Source organism: Aythya fuligula, chromosome 20 (assembly GCF_009819795.1).
Source record: "Aythya fuligula isolate bAytFul2 chromosome 20, bAytFul2.pri, whole genome shotgun sequence".
NCBI lineage: Eukaryota > Metazoa > Chordata > Aves > Anseriformes > Anatidae > Aythya > Aythya fuligula.
The window spans coordinates 8,378,634-8,396,261 of record NC_045578.1 but is presented as its reverse complement, the minus strand read 5'-3'; the positions used below and the strand labels follow the sequence as shown (position 1 = coordinate 8,396,261).

The window sequence follows — 17,628 nt, the reverse complement described above, 5'->3', positions numbered from 1 at the left end:
TGGGATCAAATGTCATCTTTTTCAAACCGTTTTTAGGGATGTGAGCAGCAGGTGCAGCTCCTGGGGGTGCGAGTGCGCTGCAGCCCTGCGGTCGTTCCTGGAGCGCTGCGGGGCGGGGCCGGCCGCGGGCGCGTGTGATTGGCCGGGCAGCGCGCTGCATGCAAATGAGGGGGCGTGGCCACGGAACCCACTCGCGGCGCGCTCCCGGGGAGCGCGGGGCCGCAGCCGGGGCGCGCACGGCGGCGGGGGCGCGGCGGGGCGCGGGGAAGGGGGAAAACAGGGGATTAGGGTGGGGACCGGGGGTTTGCCGTGAGCTAGGGGCCGGTCGGCGGCCGTGGGACCCGACGAGGCGGAGTTGTGGGGTCAGGACTATACTTTCAGGGATCATTTCTGTAGTTGGTAACTAGAGGAGTGTGATCGAAAGTGTCCGGCGTCACAAGCCACGAGGAGGAGCTGCGTGCTGTCTCCTGAGCGCGAGGCGGGCGGGCGGCGCTGCTGCAGTGCAGGAGCCTCCCGCCATCGATGACCGTTCCCGACTCCTTTGTGGGGTTTGGGAGGGAGAGAGCACAGGCTGAGTGGTTTGTGTCTTTATTTTAACGTGTGACAAAAACAGAGCAAATTCCTACCGCCTAGCAGAGAGGGTGCGGTGCTGCTAAAAGCTCCGTGCCTGCGGTAGCTCCATGTCTGCGCAGGGGGCATTCAGGGGTCTCCACCCCAGTGTTGCCCGGGCTGGAGCAGGCTGCGGGGATGCAGCGAGGTCCCCTTATCCCTGTCCCTGGGTGGCCACAGGCACTCGGGGTCGGCAGAACCGACTCGCTCCGCCTGCTCCCTGCACGCCACCCCCGGGAGGCCGCGCCGTGTGGCCGCGGTGTCGCTCACGGGCACCGGAGCTCCTCGCTCAGCACGGTCACGGGGCGGCCCCGTTACGGCCCCACGCGGCCGCTGTTCCCGGTGCCACCGCTGCTAACGCCGCTGCTGCGCTCACTCCGCGGCACCCCGTGCCCGCGCAGCCGCTGCGCTGCCTCCAGGGGGCGCCCCCGGCCCCGCTGCGTGGAGGAGCGGGAGCGGTGTCCACCCTCCTCCCTCCCTGAGAGCGGCGAACCTGATTGGCCGGGCAGCGCGCTGCATGCAAATGAGGGGGCGTGTCCACGGAACCCACTCGCGGGGCCCTCCCGGGGCGCGCGGGGCCGCAGCGGGGGCGCGCCCGGCGGCGGGGGCGCGGCGGGGAACGGGGAGAGGGCGAAGGCTGCGGGGTCCTGCGGGAACCGGGGGTTGCCGTGAGCTAGGGGCCGGTCGGCGGCCGTGGGACCCGTTGGGGCGACAGTTTCAGGTCAGGACTATACTTTCAGGGATCATTTCTGTAGTTGGTAACTAGAGGAGTGTGATCGAAAGTGTCCGGCGTCACAAGCCACGAGGAGGAGCTGCGTGCTGTCTCCTGAGCGCGAGGCGGGCGGGCGGTGCTGCTGCAGTGCAGGAGCCTCCCGCCATCGATGACCGTTCCCGACTCCTTTATGGGGTTTGGGAGGGAGAGAGCACAGGCTGAGTGGTTTGTGTCTTACTTTGCTTGTAAAAAACAGACCTAATGCCAGCCATTTCGTAGAAATACTTCATCTGCTCATGTGTTCATATTCCCCTGGCACACATCGGCCCTGAGCTGCTTTTTGCGAGGGCAGCTCCTGGTGCCCCCCAGCCTCTCGGTGCCCATCGGTAGCAGGGACAGCAGCGGCCAGACTAAGAGTGGGGAGGGGGCGGCCACGCTGCTTTGGGTGTCGGTGTCCCGAGGATCTAGGGGTGGTGGAAAGAACAGCTTCGGAAGTCTGTTGGCACCCCAGTGCGGGGGCTACGTGGTGGTGTTCTGGAGCTGGCTGTTGTAGGAGGGAAGACGGCATGGAGGGTGCTGAGAGCGGTCCTGGGGGACAGCTCGGTAGTGGGCTGGGGAGAAGAAGCATGCCGGGCTGCGGGAGGCACCGGGAGGCCGCGTGCCTCGGGCTCCGTCCGCAGCACCGTGACCACTGGAGCAGGGCTTCCCGGGGGCTATGGGGTGCTGCTTGGTGCCCTGCTCTGCGCGCTGCGCCGGGACACGGCGTGAGGCAGGATCCGGAGGCAGTGTGGGGCCAGGAGAAGCCGCTCCGTGTTGCGCTGACACCCGGCTGTCCCCTCCGGGTGACACCGCACCGCGCGGGGTTGCTGCCCTGCCCCTGCCGGCGGCTCGGCGCTGCCCGGGGACCACCGGCCCCGACCCCGCTCCGGGGCTGCAGCGCGGGGGCGGGGCCCTGAGAGCGGTGCGCCTGATTGGCCGGGCAGCGCTACATGCAAATGAGGGGGCGTGTCCCGTTAAACCCGCTCGCGGGGCGCTCCCGGGGGGCGCGGGGCCGCAGCGGGGGCGCGCTCGGCGGCGGGGCCGAGGCGGGGAACGGGGAGAGGGGGAAGGCTGCAGGGCCATGCAGGAACCGGGGGTTGCCGTGAGCTAGGGGCCGGTCGGCGGCCGTGGGACCCGCTGGGGCGACAGTTTCAGGTCAGGACTATACTTTCAGGGATCATTTCTGTAGTTGGTAACTAGAGGAGTGTGATCGAAAGTGTCCGGCGTCACAAGCCACGAGGAGGAGCTGCGTGCTGTCTCCTGAGCGTGAGGCGGGCGGGCGGCGCTGCTGCAGTGCAGGAGCCTCCCGCCATCGATGACCGTTCCCGACTCCTTTGTGGGGTTTTGGGAGGGAGAGAGCACAGGCTGAGTGGTTTGTGTCCTATTTCATTTGTAAAAAACAGACCTAATAGGAGCGGTTTGAAGGAACGATTGCTGCTGATCTCTTTTCGTGTCTCACTGGACCTCGCTGTCCCTGAGCTGCTTTTTGCCAGGGCAGTGCCTGGTGCCCCGCAGCCTCTCGGTGCCCATCGGTAGCAGGGACAGCAGGGGCCGGGCCTCAGCGTGGGGAGGGGGCGGCCGCTCTGCTTTGAGTGTCGGTGTCCCGAGGGTCTGGGGGTGGTGGAAAGAACCGCTTCAGAAGTCTGTTGGCACCCCAGTGCGGGGGCTACGTGATGGTGTCCTGGAGTTGTGTGAGGGGAGATGGTGTGGTGTGCGTTGGGAGCGGTCCTGGGGGACAGGGACAGCTCGGCAGGGGGCTGGGAGAAGAAGCAGGAGGCACCGGGAGACCGCGAGCCTGGGGCTCCGTCCGCAGCACCGTGAGCCCTCGAGCAGGGCCCCCCAGGGCCTGGGGGTGCTGCTGAGAGCCCTGCTCTGCGCGCTGCGCTGGGACGCGGCTGCAGCGCGGGGGCGGGACCTTAGAGCGGTGTGCCTGATTGGCCGGGCAGCGCGATACTTGCAAATGAGGGGGCGTGGCCATGCAACCCACTCGCGGGGCGCTCCCGGGGGGCCGCCGGGTCTCAACGGGGGCGCACCCGGCGGCGGGGGCGAGGCGGGGAACGGGGAGAGGGGGAAGGCTGCGGAGCCCTGCGGGAACCGGGGGGTTGCCGTGAGCTAAGGGCCGGTCGGCGGCCGTGGGACCCGTTGGGGAGACAGTTTTAGGTTAGGACTATACTTTCAGGGATCATTTCTGTAGTTGGTAACTAGAGGAGTGTGATCGAAAGTGTCCGGCGTCACAAGCCACGAGGAGGAGCTGCGTGCTGTCTCCTGAGCGCGAGGCGGGCGGGCGGCGCTGCTGCAGTGCAGGAGCCTCCCGCCATCGATGACCGTTCCCGACTCCTTTGTGGGGTTTTGGGAGGGAGAGAGCACAGGCTGAGTGGTTTGTGTCCTATTTTCCTTGCAAAAAACAGATTTTTGGTTGTGGAAGCGGTAGCGTGACGCCTCGGGGTGTTACAGATCCGTTTTTCCTAAAAGCCAGGCTGCTGCTCTGCACTCTGATTGTAAATGGATTTGTTGGGTCAAATCCATCAAGGTGCCACAATACCCTTCTTATTAACCCTATAGGGGACTTCATTTTATAGTTGAGTGCCCTGGTGTTACCCACACTCATCTGCATTTATAGTTTTTTTTTCCCTTTGTATATATGAAAGCACTGTGCAGAAGCAGGGGCATGGCATATAGAGTTACAAGCAATGACTACTAATTTTTCATTATCGTTCAGTTAATACCACATTACATTTTCTCAGGATCTCAGAGGGAAAGCAGCCGTCCGTTTCAGTATAAATAACCCGCTGCTTTTTTTTTCATATGCGGAGAAAAATTAAAACACCCACCTATATAATCTTTTGTTTTCTTGTAGGCACCTTTGTTGATGCTGTGAATTCTATGGGCCAGACGTCTCTCTTCACTGCTGCGTTGTTAGGTCTTGGTAAAATAGTGGATGTGCTGTTGGATTATGGCTCCGACCCTAATCAGTTAAGTACGAAAATAAGTTTATAATTTTAAACTGGAACTGGTATTTAATCTTGTGGTGGGTTTGGTCAGTGTAATACACAATATTCGCTGTATCTTGTGAAGAAGTGCTTAACAACACTTTTGAGCCAAAGCTCCTGAAACGCAAGTAGGTGCTTAATTTTGCTTTTTCCATTGTATCTGTTGCTGTTTGGGTATATGGAAGCTTTATATTTACGCTGCTTACTTTCTCAGAGTCTCAGCGGTTGAATTTGGTAGTGGTTGGCTGAAATCTTGATTTCATGTTCCTCAGTCGCTGTTATGATGGAAGCACCCCGGTCCATGCAGGTGCATTCTCAGGAAATCAGTGGATTCTTAGCAAGTTACTGGATGAAGGAGGTGATCTGAGAGTACACGATAAAGATGGAAAAAATCCACAGTGCTGGGCTATGTCAGCTGAAAAAGAAAGCAGTGCTCAGGTATGTGTGCATTTAAATGGATATGTCTAATTAGTCACCCAGTGTTTGAGATTTTTTTGTAACATTTTCATGTAATTTTCTTCAAAACCTTTTGCGTATAAATTTCCTGAAGTGCCTACTTATTTGCAGTATTTCAAATAATGGGGTATTTTTTGTTGGCCAGGATTTACTAATTCAAAATGGAGTAACAGTTCTGAGGTCACTTTTCTCTTCCTCTCCTTCTCCACCCAGATGCTGGAATTTATACAGTGCTGTACATTCCACATGCAGGCTGCCATTCAGAATTTTCCCTGTGATCAACTCAGGAAGGTTTGCTCCTCAAAAGCACTGGTTTGTAGTCCATCTAGGTTTGGTGGTCTCGTTCAAGGGTAAGAAAATATTCTCATGTGCTGATGTATTGACCCTCCTGGACTCTTACCTCCATATTATCTAAAGAACTTAACATGGTTTTGTTCCTTTTTGATGCTATTGGATTTGAAACCAAAGCATATTAGGAGTGATCATTCTTTTTATTTTTGTTATGGGAGTTCCAAATAGAAATTGGTAGCTGCAGATGTCTCTTAATATTTACTCTTGAAATCAATGATAAGAAATACTGTATTTAGCAGTGTTAAAATGGCTGTAACATGAAGTAGTTTGTTTCTTGACTTTCCAAGGTCACTAAATCTTTCAGTGGTGTGTTTACAATGATTTCATGAGCTTTTATGTCAGATATTTGCTAGGAAAAATCCACACCTGTGAAGCAAAGGTGATGCATGGTGCCTGTGTGCATATATATATATATATATATATATATATATATATATATATATATATATATATATGTATTTGGCCACCATGCTTGAAACATCATAATGGTGTATTTTATAAGCTTCAATTACTTACTTGCACAATAATTTGAAATTTCAGCATATGCATTACAATTATGACATGAAATATACATGGCTGTTGTGTTATTTCTGCACTTTCCTTCTGCCTTGGCATATTAGTTACTCCTATTATGTTTTTGATATTTAGAAATGTTGACAATCCTTTGGGTAGATTTCTGAAAGGTGGAGCTAATGCAGGCAGGAACATTTACAGCTTTGGTTTTGGGAAGGTAAGATGCTATGGATAATGGTTTTCTAATGATATTAGTACAGATTTCATGATTTTTGGTCAGATGATCTTTGCAGTAATTACCTTGCCTTCATTATTTTTGATTCTTAGCATATTCTTCTTTCTACTGAAATGGTGGAAAAAAGCTGTGGGGACCCCAAATGTTCAGACCTTTAGTCATTGTCATTAGGCCTTACCAGAGGAAGCTGGTTTGGAAAAACAAACAAACAAACAAAAAACCACAACAGTAAAGTATTTCCTGTGACTGTTTGTGTGTTCCTTATTCAACTCCACTAGAAAGTTAAGCTTTTCGTATAGATAACCTTAAGGCTTTATTGTGATGCTTTGGCTAATGTTCACGTTGCAGTGATTGGGTTAAAGTTTTTAGTGAGTTTGTGGCAGATACAATGCAGGTCTTGGGAACTGTTGCACATTCCTTTCGGTTTATGTATGGGTGCTGTTTCAGTTCTATCTTGCAGGCAGCAGGCATCTAGGGTACTTGGCATCTCTCCCTATTATTGGGGAAAGAGAAGTGGTTCAGGCAGATGATGAACCGACGTTTTCTTACCATGTTGGACCGTGCATGATCATGACAAAGTGAGTGAGATCAAAGGGATCTTACCCCCTCTTCATGTGTACCTGTTGCTGTTCAGTAGCAAACTGTACAGGGCTTAGTCTGGGTTGCTTTCCTTGTCTGGTGTGTATTCATCCACTATTCCATTTTGGAATCACAAAATTCTTTGGAAGTAGTCTTTGGAAGTAGTCTTGTAACCAGAGGGTGAAGGGGGTGGGGATATGAACCTGCAAAAAGCGTGTCGTAGATACTCCTCTTCTCCTTGTAGCTTAATGTGGGGAAGCAGCAGAGTTACAGTGAAGGAACTCAGCTTTGAGCCACATCAGAACTGCAGTAAGCTGCGCTTAGCTGATCTTCTCATTGCAGAGCAGGAGCACAGTAGGTAAGAACAAGTGAATGTGCAGTGGGCACAGGTGCTGCAGGGGTCTGAGGCTAGGAGAAGGCCTGACAGTCTTCCTGAGGTGAATCGCACTGTGACTCTGCTTTCTCTCCAAATGAGAAATGCAGGTCGTCTTCTCTCTCTTCCTACTCCATTTTCTTCACTATGTATAATAGAGGAGAAGATGATACTCTCTTCTGATAGGTCTGTGGGAATGCTTCATTGCATTTTCCTGGATGGCTTGCTTATAGATTGCCCTAGCAGCAACAGCAAGCCCTATTATTTAAGAAATAAATCTTCCTAATCTACTGTTCTTTTCTAATGTTGGCTATTTAAACAATAAGTTAGAAGCATTCATGTTGTATTTGTAAAAAGACCCAGAGGGCCAGTACTCTGTCTTTTAATCTCAGATTTGTTATAACTGTTTTCCCCTCTCCCTTTGCAGTAAACTCCGTCATCCGCATTTGCTGCAGTTGATGTCTGTTTGTCTGTCTAGTGATTTGGAGAAGATCCATTTAGTATACGAAAGGGTAAACTTTGGCTCTTTGTACAGCATCCTTCATGAAAGGGTAATTGGAATACTTGTAAATACTATAATAAATAGTAATTATTTGAGAGAAAGGAGTTCAGTAACTATATTTGCAGTCTTTACTCATGTAAAATACAAAATCACTGGTCTGTATTAAGGTTTCTATTTCATTGCACAGTATTGGATACTCTGTATATGCTGGTGAAGTTTGCCATTGGCAAATACTTCAGTTGATGTTTAGGTGCAGTTGCATTGGATTTCTTGTTTAGTATTGATCTTAAAATGGCTGCTATTAAATTCCATTGAACTTCTGCATGTGATTGCACCGCAAATGTGGTGAGACCAGCTTTTGTCCTTTAATATATGCATGCAATTTGCTGCAGGCAGCTTGTGTATAACAATGAAGGCGTGAGATCGGTTGCATTTTTTTTGATCAACCAGTTTGTATCTTGTTATTATCACTCAATATTTTTCTCTTATTTTTTCACAGTTAATTGAATCCTTTTTTTTTTTTTCTCTAAGTGTCCAAGTACAAACATCTAAATTATGGATAAGTTGCAGATAAAGACAGGAGATTCTAAGAGTTGATTCTAGTTCAGGGTGAATTTTGGCATCATCAGTGTCTTTTTCCTTAATTTCTGTTTAATGTATTAGTAGTTTGTTTGGTACTGAGAAACGTGTATGCTGTTCAGAAAGTGTAATTCATGACTTTTACTACAAGGAAATAAGAAATGATTTTTACTACCATGAAACACATTTCATTTTTGCTTTCTTTGCCTCCTGGTGTATGATTTCTCAGTACTTCAGGCTTTAAAGACCTGCAATACAAAATGGGAACTTCTGTTTTTTTTCAGCGTACAGAATTTCCAGTGCTGCGCATGGAGACAATTTTGCATGTACTGCTTCAAATTAATGATGCTTTGCGTTTTCTACACTCCCGGGGGTTTATCCATCGTTCGATTACATCCCATGCTATTCAGATCGTTTCTTCTGGAGAGGCAAAGCTATGCAACATGGAATACATGATAGAGAGGTAAAGAATTGCCTCACTGTTTGTGGAGGGAACAAATACAAAGCCAGATTTAGTGCTAAATTCTGCTGAAGTGGTTTTGCAGGTGTCCTGCATGATGACTAGGTGACTCCCCTGCCTCTGAGCTAGGCAGCAGAGTTACAAGAGAGAAGAACTAAATTATCGCTGCTCAGGTATATTAAATTTGCTACAGGCTATGTGGCAAGTTTTAGGTGGACTTAGATTCTGTGTTAGGAGTATCTGAAACTATTAAGAGAAGAAGGTCTTCACTGGAGTTTAGAGGTACTGTCAGAGACAGAATGTAATTTTACAGAAGAGAAGAAATTTCTCCTTGAGTCACTAATTCTGTTGCTGGGCTGGAAATACTTTAATTGCCTTCTTGTTCTGAATTTGCACTTACGGAGGCTTGCCTAAAAGGTCCGAAGATCACACGCTACATTGATCTGGGAGTAGTTATTAAGTGCCACCAGTGATGAGAAGAAGCTTTAGTACATCTTTGTCCCTTTTATAAGGGACACAATACATTTTTATCTGGTAAATTACTATATACTTGTATAAACCTCTTTCCTGCAGTGCAGCTGGATTTGAAAGGGAATAAAAGATCGGTTACACTGTAAAGAGAGAGTAAAATTGATAATAAACAAAAATTTGACAATGGAAATGTCATGAAATGAGCAAAGATACTTCCTAATGTCCTTGCAAACTCAATTTTTTACTAAATCCTCGCTGTTTCTTTTATTTACAGGTACTTGCAGCCTGCTGTGTAATAAAAAAACACATAAATCACAGTTTGTGTGAGGAAAAAATTAGCTTTTAGACGTATGTAGACGTTGCAAAATAATTGACAGTCTAGAAGACACCTTTTTCTATTTAGTCTGCAGTCTGCTGTGGGCACAGAATGTTGAAAAATTGGTTGTAAAAATACTATGGGGAACTTTTCAACTCTGACTATTGCTTGATGTAAAGTTTTTAAAGGAGTTCTTACTTCTGCAAGAAAAATTGTGTGCTTTACAATGCCAAAATACAGGATTTGTTGGTGTGAAAATACAACATATTTTTTTGCAGGTCCGCTTGGATCTTTTAGGTATTTAAGCCAGAAGAAGATACAACAAACTCAGGTGCTTAATTCCAAAAGACACAGTTGTTTAGAGGAATGTGCAATGCATCCCAATTTATAACTTTTTTTTCTCCTTTTGTATAGCAAAGATGGTGGAGAACACAGTGATCTGACTCGTATTCCTGTCCCAGTCCAGCTGTTTAAATGGTGCTCACCTGAAGTAATCCTTGAAAAAGCTGTCACAGTGAAATCGGACATTTACAGTTTCTGTACAGTGATGCAGGAGGCCTTGACAGGTATGTGCATAAGCTTAGGCTTCTTTTGTCACTAGGGTAGCCCAATGAAGATTTTCAGTGCAGACTGTTTATTTTCCCTACATGGCTGCATAAAAACCTTGCTGTTACAGCACATACAGAATTAACCTGGAGGAGGAACCCACCAGGCAAAAAACAAATGTTGATGACAGTGGCAAAGACTGTTAGGGACACTTGTAAAGTGTAATTGAAAAGCTTGAAATCGCCTAACTAAGGGATGAGATTAATGGTAAGCAACACAAAGATAGAATTCTGTGTGTGTTGGATTGCTGCTGTTAATCTCCTTCGTGCAAGGACAGTGAAATACTCAGTTAATTTTTTTTTTTTTTTTTTGCAATATACAAAACGAGTTTGTGCACCTTTCATCCTTTTCCTGAATATGAAAATTTGCAGGTAAACTTTTATTATTTGTTGACTTGGACTATTTTGACAGAGAAATGGGGTAAAAAATTATTACTCTGAAAATTTAACCTAGCAGGGTAGCTGGTTGGGAATGAAGGATACGGAGTGTAGGTTACTGTGTGACTGTCTCCTAGAGATTACTGTCAGCTCCCTTTAAAGCATCCACTGTTGATGTGAGATAGGGAGATGCCAGGCTAGATTCTGGGTTGAATACTGGTTTGGTTTCTGACAGTAGTTGCAACTTACAGAACATGCAGACAAAATGCTTCCTTACCTTTGATCACTCTCTCGTTTCCGTACCCCCTGCCCCTCCCTTAATATACAGGTTGTGACATAAAATCTGTATTTATGCGTTGCAGAGACCCTGCCCTGGAAAGGTGTTGAAGACTCAGTTATTAAACAACTCATAATGTCAGGACAGCACTTAGAAGCGGATGTCAGACTTCCTATACCTTATTATGGTATAGTAAAGTCAGGGCTAGAACCTAAACAGAAGAACCGCTCCATGAACCTTCAGGATATTCAGTATATACTGAAAAATGATTTAAAGGTGATTTCCAGGATAGTAGCTGTTCATGTTTTTAAAATGGAAGCGTTTTATGTTCATTTGGATTCAAGTTGTTCACCTTAAATCTAGGTGGGAGGTTTTTTGTGTGAAATCTGAACAGTGAGTATCCTTCTCGGATCATGGAGACAAACCACCTTAAAATAGAAGGTGGAGACTAGATTGGTCAATTAAAGATGCCTTTAAAAGTATTTCTTGTGTTGTAGGACTTGACTAAGTCTCAGACTGGGCACACTGATGAAATGTCAAAAGTGCAAAGGCCTGCTGTTTTCGCAGATATAAACATCTGCTTGGCGTCAACTTTTAGCTACCAGAAGAGAACACTGGGACTGCATGAAAAAGAGGTAACAGAGGCTGGTAAGTTTGTTTGTTTGTTTTATCAAGGTGTTGTGCATCCTTTGCTGAGGACTTTTCTCAGTCCACAAAGATCTACTGTAAACAACTGAAATGGGAGCACTTACAGATTTGATGACATAGATTGAAAACAGAAAGCAATTAGATTTGTATTTTACCTGCCACCCTGACTATTAATGTAAACTCAAGACTGTATGTCAGGTTAATAATTGAAGTTCAGGCACACTGCTTTCAGCAGAGGTGTTAAATGCTGCTTATGTAATATCTAAAAGGTGTTGACTGTTAAATGTACAAAAGCAGTGTGTCTGATGGACATCTGAAGGAGTAGCTAAACACCTAATATCAAATTTTTGCAGACAGCTCTCCTGCCCCAAGATGCTCTCTTATTCCTGAGGAGAATAATGCTTTAGTAGACTATGAGGCATCGAGCAATCTACAGCCAGTTGCACAGGAAAAAAATCGTGACATAGATTCTGAAGTCCAGGCGACCTGCAGTGTCAGTGATGTGGATGACAGCCTCTGTAGCTTTGAAATGAATGAAATCTTTGCCAGTTACCCAGAATCTCAAGAAGACTTCCTGGAAGAAGGAGCTGGAGTAGGTCAGACTCTAAAGGATAAAGAAAAGCAGCAAAAGGTAAAAGATAAGCCTGCCCTCAGAGACCTCTTTGTGTCCCCTGGAGCGTACTGTGAGGAAAAGCCAGCTTCTGAGGAAGGTAGCTTTTCAGACTCAGTCACAGAGGATACTACAGAAGAGGAGGAAGGAGCAAGTGAGGTCTCTGACCTGTGCCTGCTGGCACAGGTGAGAGGAGATGCTGGGAGAAGAATGAGTGGTCCATCCCCAGATGAGCAGCACATCAGTAAATGTGTCCTTAATTTAAAGATCATTCAGAGCATGTTGCAGCAGGCAGCAGATTCCCTGTGTAGAACAGAGTTAAAACTGGACAAATTCATTGCCAATGAAAGACAAAAGAAGCTGCTCCAGGAAATGGGAATGTATCAGGTTTCTAAGCAAACTTTTAATGACAGACCCTGGAACAGATCTGATGATATCTACGAAAACACCAATAACCATTTTTCTGGAGCTAATATTTTCTTATGGAAAGCCATAGGTCCACCCTCAAGGGATTATATTCCACCTCTGGTAACACGTGAGGCACGAGGAGGTTTGGGTGGAAATGGTTTCCAGGCTTTTTCAAAGGCAGCAGAGGAAATGCAGGCAGCTCAGAATGAAAAGTGGAAGAGCTTTCATCAGATGAGTAAGAGTAAAAATGAAAACAACCAGCATGATCTCAGCTTCAGTGGGGTGAAAAGCCTGGATAACCAAGAGGGCCTAGACCGTGAGGTAAAGTGTGGAGCAGTTGTTTGTTACTACTGTGTTCTTTAACGGGTTTATGGTAAAGAGAAAGTTACGAATGGCATCTAAGAGAAAGGAATAATCCGTCTTTTAAAATGCATGTGCATGCTATATGCATTATATATAGAAAACAAAATGGTCAACTCAGTGTTGCAGTAGTAATCTTATTTTTTCCTCAGAAAAATACTCGTCTAATAACTGAGGAGGGAGTAAAATCTTGTGCTAAAATTGATGTGGGACTGTTAGGGAAAATGGCAAGCAGAGAAAGATTATTTTTTTACTACTTTTTTTGGGGGTGTAGGGCAGTATACTTAGTTAAGGAGGTCTGAGCTGCCCCTTAATGATCTAGAATTCTTTATTAACTATAAGTAGCTGACATGCTTAGCTGAAAAAGAGAGAAATGTGTGTTGTATCTGCTGTGGGACTGATCTTGGGTCATTAGGTCTATTCCTTCCTCTGGGAGACAGGTGTCATGACAGTCTGCTTACATACACATGAAACCTGCTATAGATCCAGGCAGAGCTTTTAATAAGTTAAGGCCTGGAGTTGTGATCCTTTCACTTGAGAAGTACTACTGATACTGAAATAAAATGTAGGAAGTAAAATTTGCATGGTCTGATTCTTAGTATGTCCCATAGACAGCTCAACTGATAATTAACAGAGTGCCCAACGTGCTGAATCATGGCTTGTTGGACTCGTTTCAGCATTTACTCCCACGTGTATCTGTAAGATGCAAAAATAAGTTCAACTTGCAGTGTCAGAGAGGGAGTGATTCACATTCTGCAGCAAGTGGAAGTGAAGAAGAGAGGTGGTAAGTTTTGATCACGTTCACAAAAGAATTAATTCTAGCAGATTCATCTTGCTACAGCCACTGTCAAAAGTAGACACATCCAGGATAAAAGATGGCATTGAATGTTTTTACAGTAAGCCAGAAGCCATCTGTCCAATTAGGACCCTACCGTGACTCATTGTCAGCTGCAGAGCTGACAGGGTAACTACTGCAACAGGGCAGTTACCTCTAAAGAGTGGTATTCAGACAGATTGCGAATGCTTTTCTGATAGAGGTCAGTAGTCTGAAACTACCAGTGCCTAAGGAGAGCAATCTAGTAGTGAAGCGTAAGGCGGCTCTTTTCTCTGTACACAGCCTCATTCAGTTCTCAGTAGAAACACTCTAGGTTTCGTAGGAGTAGGATTAGGCCCTCCGTTAAAGGCTGTGGGACAACTTCTAGTGTTTTATTGACTGGGAATACTTAACAGAATACGCTTGTGCATTAACAGTTTCTCATGTCTTGTAATGATTTATCATAGGTGCTATCCAAAATCAGCTTCTGAAATTTACAGTACGAAAATAAGTGAGGAGAAAAGGATGAGGCAACCAGAGTGGAGAAGTAAGTAAATCGGCGTTAACTAGGCATTAACGTTAGCAATCTTACTGCAGTGCAGTGCATTAAAACTTAACACATTTCATTAGTTCAGAAAGGTCTGTCTGCCTTAATCGCTTTATTAGGCTGTTCTTGGTGGAAAACCAAATGAGTGGAATCCAGCATCTTGTGCATTCAGGCCAGGAATGATCACAATCACACTAAGATGGTTTGACTATAAAGCTCAAGGAATATCTGACCCTGTTTCAGAGGATGTAAGGGAGGGACGGCATATGAATTTAGAAAGGGTAGTATAGCAATGACCAGTGGGTGGCAGTAAAGAACGAATAATAGAGAATGCAAACTAACAAAAATTATTCATGTGAAGGCTTGTCTGTATTGATTTATGCAGGTTTTAAATTTAAATAGAAGGAAGCATCTAGTTCTTCTCTGTATAAAGGAATACACAGGCTTATAACTTCAGCATTTCTGAGTATGCAGATACAATGAAACGTGGGAAAGGGTTTGAAGGTTTAGATCCTGTTGTGCAAGCTGGAGATTTTGTTCTTTTGTGTAGATGAAGTGAAGCAAATGGCCAAAAGAGTGGCCTCAGGACAACTGGAACTGATTTCTACAAATCTAAGCAGTGAATGTACATCTGAAAGTGAAACGGAGAGTATAGAGGAAGCCTTTCAACACGTCGCCATTAGGGTCCAAAAAAGTCGAGACCAACAGAGAGAGAGATGGCATGCAGGTGACAACATTGAGCCTTGGGATGTGGGTTGTGAGGATAGATCTGCATCTGAGGAGAGTGATTTGGAGTCTATGTTCATAAGTTCTGGGGGTAAGGCTGAAAAAAGGATTATTTCATCTCCCTTTTTGTCTCTTTCCATCTCCCAGCAGATTTCATCTCCTGTGATTTTGTTAAAATAATTGGCCATTTTCTCTTTCAGAGTCTCCTGTCCAAAGCAGGTCAATGGCTAAGGCATTGGCTAACATAATGTAATACTCAGTTCTGTTATTTAATAACTGGATGTAATGTCCAGTGAGCGTGGAGACCCTTCATCATCATTAACATATATTAGTATGGGAGACCCAAAGCTTTTAAATCTATGGCTATGCTCTCACACCTTTATTTCTTTTAATTGGAGTTGAAAGGTGCTTTTTCTGTAGCAGCACAGTACAGACAGTGTTTTTGTAATAGTTACAGATAAAGGAACAAGAAAAGCTTCACCTGCTTAGATTAATGCTGTCTTCTGCCTGTCATTTCTCCGTGTTTTTGGCAGACAATGTAGTTTTACTCTCCATTCTCATTGATGCTAAATCAGTGTTCAGAGCACTAAATTCATGTTACTTTTAGCCTAATGATTGTGTTTCATTGTGACATCCTAGGGAGAAGTTGCCAGTCACCATCACAATATGAACAAGCAGGATCTGGAATAACTATTCCTAAGAGTTTGGTCATTCCTCAACAAGCTGAGATTCTCTCTAGAGTATGTATAGTATTCCAAGAAATCTAGTTCCTGCTTGTTTTCCCTGAAACGTTTTAGCCTGGTCTCTCCATGTTGCTCACTGAACTACCAGAACAGCTGATTGTTTCAGCTGTGATACAACTAGCAGTCCTCCTGACATATTACGTATAATGGTTCTGTAAATTGTGAGACGCGGGAGCTGGGTCGAAACATAGAACAATCAATTTATATATTGTTTCAGTTTGATGTATTATTGTTTAACATTACTGACTAAAATGTATATTCAGTAGAGTGAAGAAAGCATCTTAAATGATAACATCTTTCACAGGGGCATTCGAGAGAATTACCTTGTTCTCGTACTTCATCTGCTGACATGTCTGAAGAATTCTTGACTCCAGATTATTTCCTTCCTCCTACTGCTCAGGGAAATACAGATCTAGAGGTAAAACTCACAGACAAGACAGGAATGAACTCTGTTTCAAGAATGTTGGATGTAAGTTAAATCACATGTGAGTTTATCAGGCTCCCATTTGATTTGAAGAAATGTAGAAAAATGGGAGAACGTTTTTTTTTTTTCTTCTGAGTATTTACAGAAAGATTTACCTAAATGGAAGAAAATTTTGACCCCGTTCCTTTAAAAAAAAAAAAAAAAAAAGCAAAACAAACAAAAAAACAACACCAAAAACACCCAAACTTCTAAAACAGGAGGGACATGTTTTCTTGATTTATTTACTAGGAAATTACATAATCTATGGAGCCTTAAAATTATTCTGGTTTTGGCTGAGAAAAGTTTGAGGCAGCCAATCATGTTAACCTTTTCTTCCCAGCTCTATCAAATACAAGTATTCAGTCTTAAAACAATCTTAATTTCTTGAAGATTTGAAACTTGTACAGACTGTTGAATCCAATCTATACTGTTTGCTGATGAGCTCTTGAAAAACCATCTCTGTTTTGATTGGGATCTTCCTGTGTGAGTTGTCCTACCCTTCTTAACTTGCCTGTGAGAAATTTAAATTTACTTCCTTTTTCCCCTCTGCTCCAGACCTCAAATGTTGGGGACAAATTAGAAGACCATTGTGATGGCCTTTTACAGAGAAGGAAATCTGAAGATGCAGGATCAGGTATTCAGGTCTCAGGTAAATGTGTTCTTTCTTCTGAAGACCCTCTGGAGTCAGGGAGACAAAATTTTGTATGTAATTTTTGTGAGCATCGTTCCTGTCAGAAGGCTGAAGCTAGGTTCCTTAGGGTTGCTTGGTCTTTTCTCACTGATACAGTTAGAGCTTAGAACATTTCGGATTTTAGCAGATGAGATTTGGACATTGCAGTCACTGAAATAGCATTGATGCGATGATTATGTTCTTGCTCTGTTTCAATTTGATAAAAACAAAACAAACTTGTTAGCAATTATACCCTAAGGCTAAGTTTGTTTTCATGTGACTTGCAATGGTGCTGGAAACTGAATTAGAGTTGCATTTACACGTTAATATTCTTATTGCTATAAGTGTCTTGAGCTTAAACTGTAAGAGCTGAGTTGTATGTGTAGAGAAACAATCTTGATCCTTGCTTTAGTCTGTTGCCTGTCTTAGCTCAAATGTGTAAATGTTGTGATATTCCCTGGTGCTTTAGTGGTTGACTGTCTGGCAGCTGTGGTATGTTTATGAAAATGCATCTTTAAAGCACATTTGTCTCTTGACAACAACAAAGGTCAAAAGAACTAAAAAATTTAATAAAGTTGCAATTTCCTGTTCAATGAATTGTGTCACTTTCCTTTGTACTTGCAAAACCCAATAACAGGGAACATTTGTTATTTGTATTCAGGAGGAAAAATATTATTCTGCGGCACAGCAGCACAGAACTCTGGCAATAACACACTAGGAGTGAATCAGCTTAGCCATATGCCTGTAGCCAGGTAGATAAACTTATTTTCATCATTACTTCAAGCATAAATTAGGTTATAAAGTGTGTTCTCTCTATTAATTCTGCATATATATCTAATATTCAAATAAGGTGCTCGTGGTGCTTTTTTAATGATCATCTACATGTCATAGCTCCTTGCCAAAAATTCTTAAAGGTCTTTCATGGCTTTGTTTTTTACCGTGTTCAGTATATTTTTTTTTGTTTGCTTAATGAGGGAGTAAAATATGAAAACTAAGTCATGAATATTGCAATTCCTTTTACACTGAACAGAATATCAGTTTTAAAGATAAAGATAATAACAGAGCAAAGATAATTGAAATTATGGCTTTTGTCATCTTGTTTAATTTTGTTCTGCTTTGGTTTTGGAGCTCAAGTGGCATGAAGATCATGCTTTTTCACATTCCCTCAGAAGAATCTAATGTAAGCGTGCTCAC

General features: G+C 44.7%; 1 protein-coding gene and 4 non-coding genes across 5 annotated transcripts in view; all 5 read left to right on the top strand.

The window, feature by feature from the left end:
• TEX14 (testis expressed 14, intercellular bridge forming factor) overlaps positions 1 to 17,628 on the top strand; it is a 29,836-nt gene that overhangs the window by 753 nt on the left and 11,455 nt on the right. Inside the window, exons 2-20 of the mRNA XM_032200902.1 lie at positions 4,218 to 4,332; positions 4,623 to 4,788; positions 5,020 to 5,156; positions 5,806 to 5,887; positions 6,353 to 6,483; positions 6,729 to 6,842; positions 7,285 to 7,408; positions 8,223 to 8,401; positions 9,600 to 9,751; positions 10,531 to 10,721; positions 10,943 to 11,093; positions 11,447 to 12,432; positions 13,149 to 13,255; positions 13,753 to 13,832; positions 14,383 to 14,649; positions 15,198 to 15,298; positions 15,606 to 15,719; positions 16,371 to 16,413; positions 17,096 to 17,186. Coding sequence (XP_032056793.1) covers positions 4,218 to 4,332; positions 4,623 to 4,788; positions 5,020 to 5,156; positions 5,806 to 5,887; positions 6,353 to 6,483; positions 6,729 to 6,842; positions 7,285 to 7,408; positions 8,223 to 8,401; positions 9,600 to 9,751; positions 10,531 to 10,721; positions 10,943 to 11,093; positions 11,447 to 12,432; positions 13,149 to 13,255; positions 13,753 to 13,832; positions 14,383 to 14,649; positions 15,198 to 15,298; positions 15,606 to 15,719; positions 16,371 to 16,413; positions 17,096 to 17,186 — 3,331 coding nt within the window. The remainder of the gene's footprint in view (positions 1 to 4,217; positions 4,333 to 4,622; positions 4,789 to 5,019; positions 5,157 to 5,805; positions 5,888 to 6,352; positions 6,484 to 6,728; positions 6,843 to 7,284; positions 7,409 to 8,222; positions 8,402 to 9,599; positions 9,752 to 10,530; positions 10,722 to 10,942; positions 11,094 to 11,446; positions 12,433 to 13,148; positions 13,256 to 13,752; positions 13,833 to 14,382; positions 14,650 to 15,197; positions 15,299 to 15,605; positions 15,720 to 16,370; positions 16,414 to 17,095; positions 17,187 to 17,628) is intronic.
• LOC116497480 lies at positions 366 to 580 on the top strand. Its single transcript, XR_004254112.1, has one exon. It is a non-coding gene; the product is annotated as a small nucleolar RNA U3 (small nucleolar RNA).
• LOC116497482 lies at positions 1,334 to 1,548 on the top strand. Its single transcript, XR_004254114.1, has one exon. It is a non-coding gene; the product is annotated as a small nucleolar RNA U3 (small nucleolar RNA).
• On the top strand, positions 2,519 to 2,734 carry LOC116497470. The gene has a single exon (XR_004254103.1). It is a non-coding gene; the product is annotated as a small nucleolar RNA U3 (small nucleolar RNA).
• LOC116497481 lies at positions 3,524 to 3,739 on the top strand. Its single transcript, XR_004254113.1, has one exon. It is a non-coding gene; the product is annotated as a small nucleolar RNA U3 (small nucleolar RNA).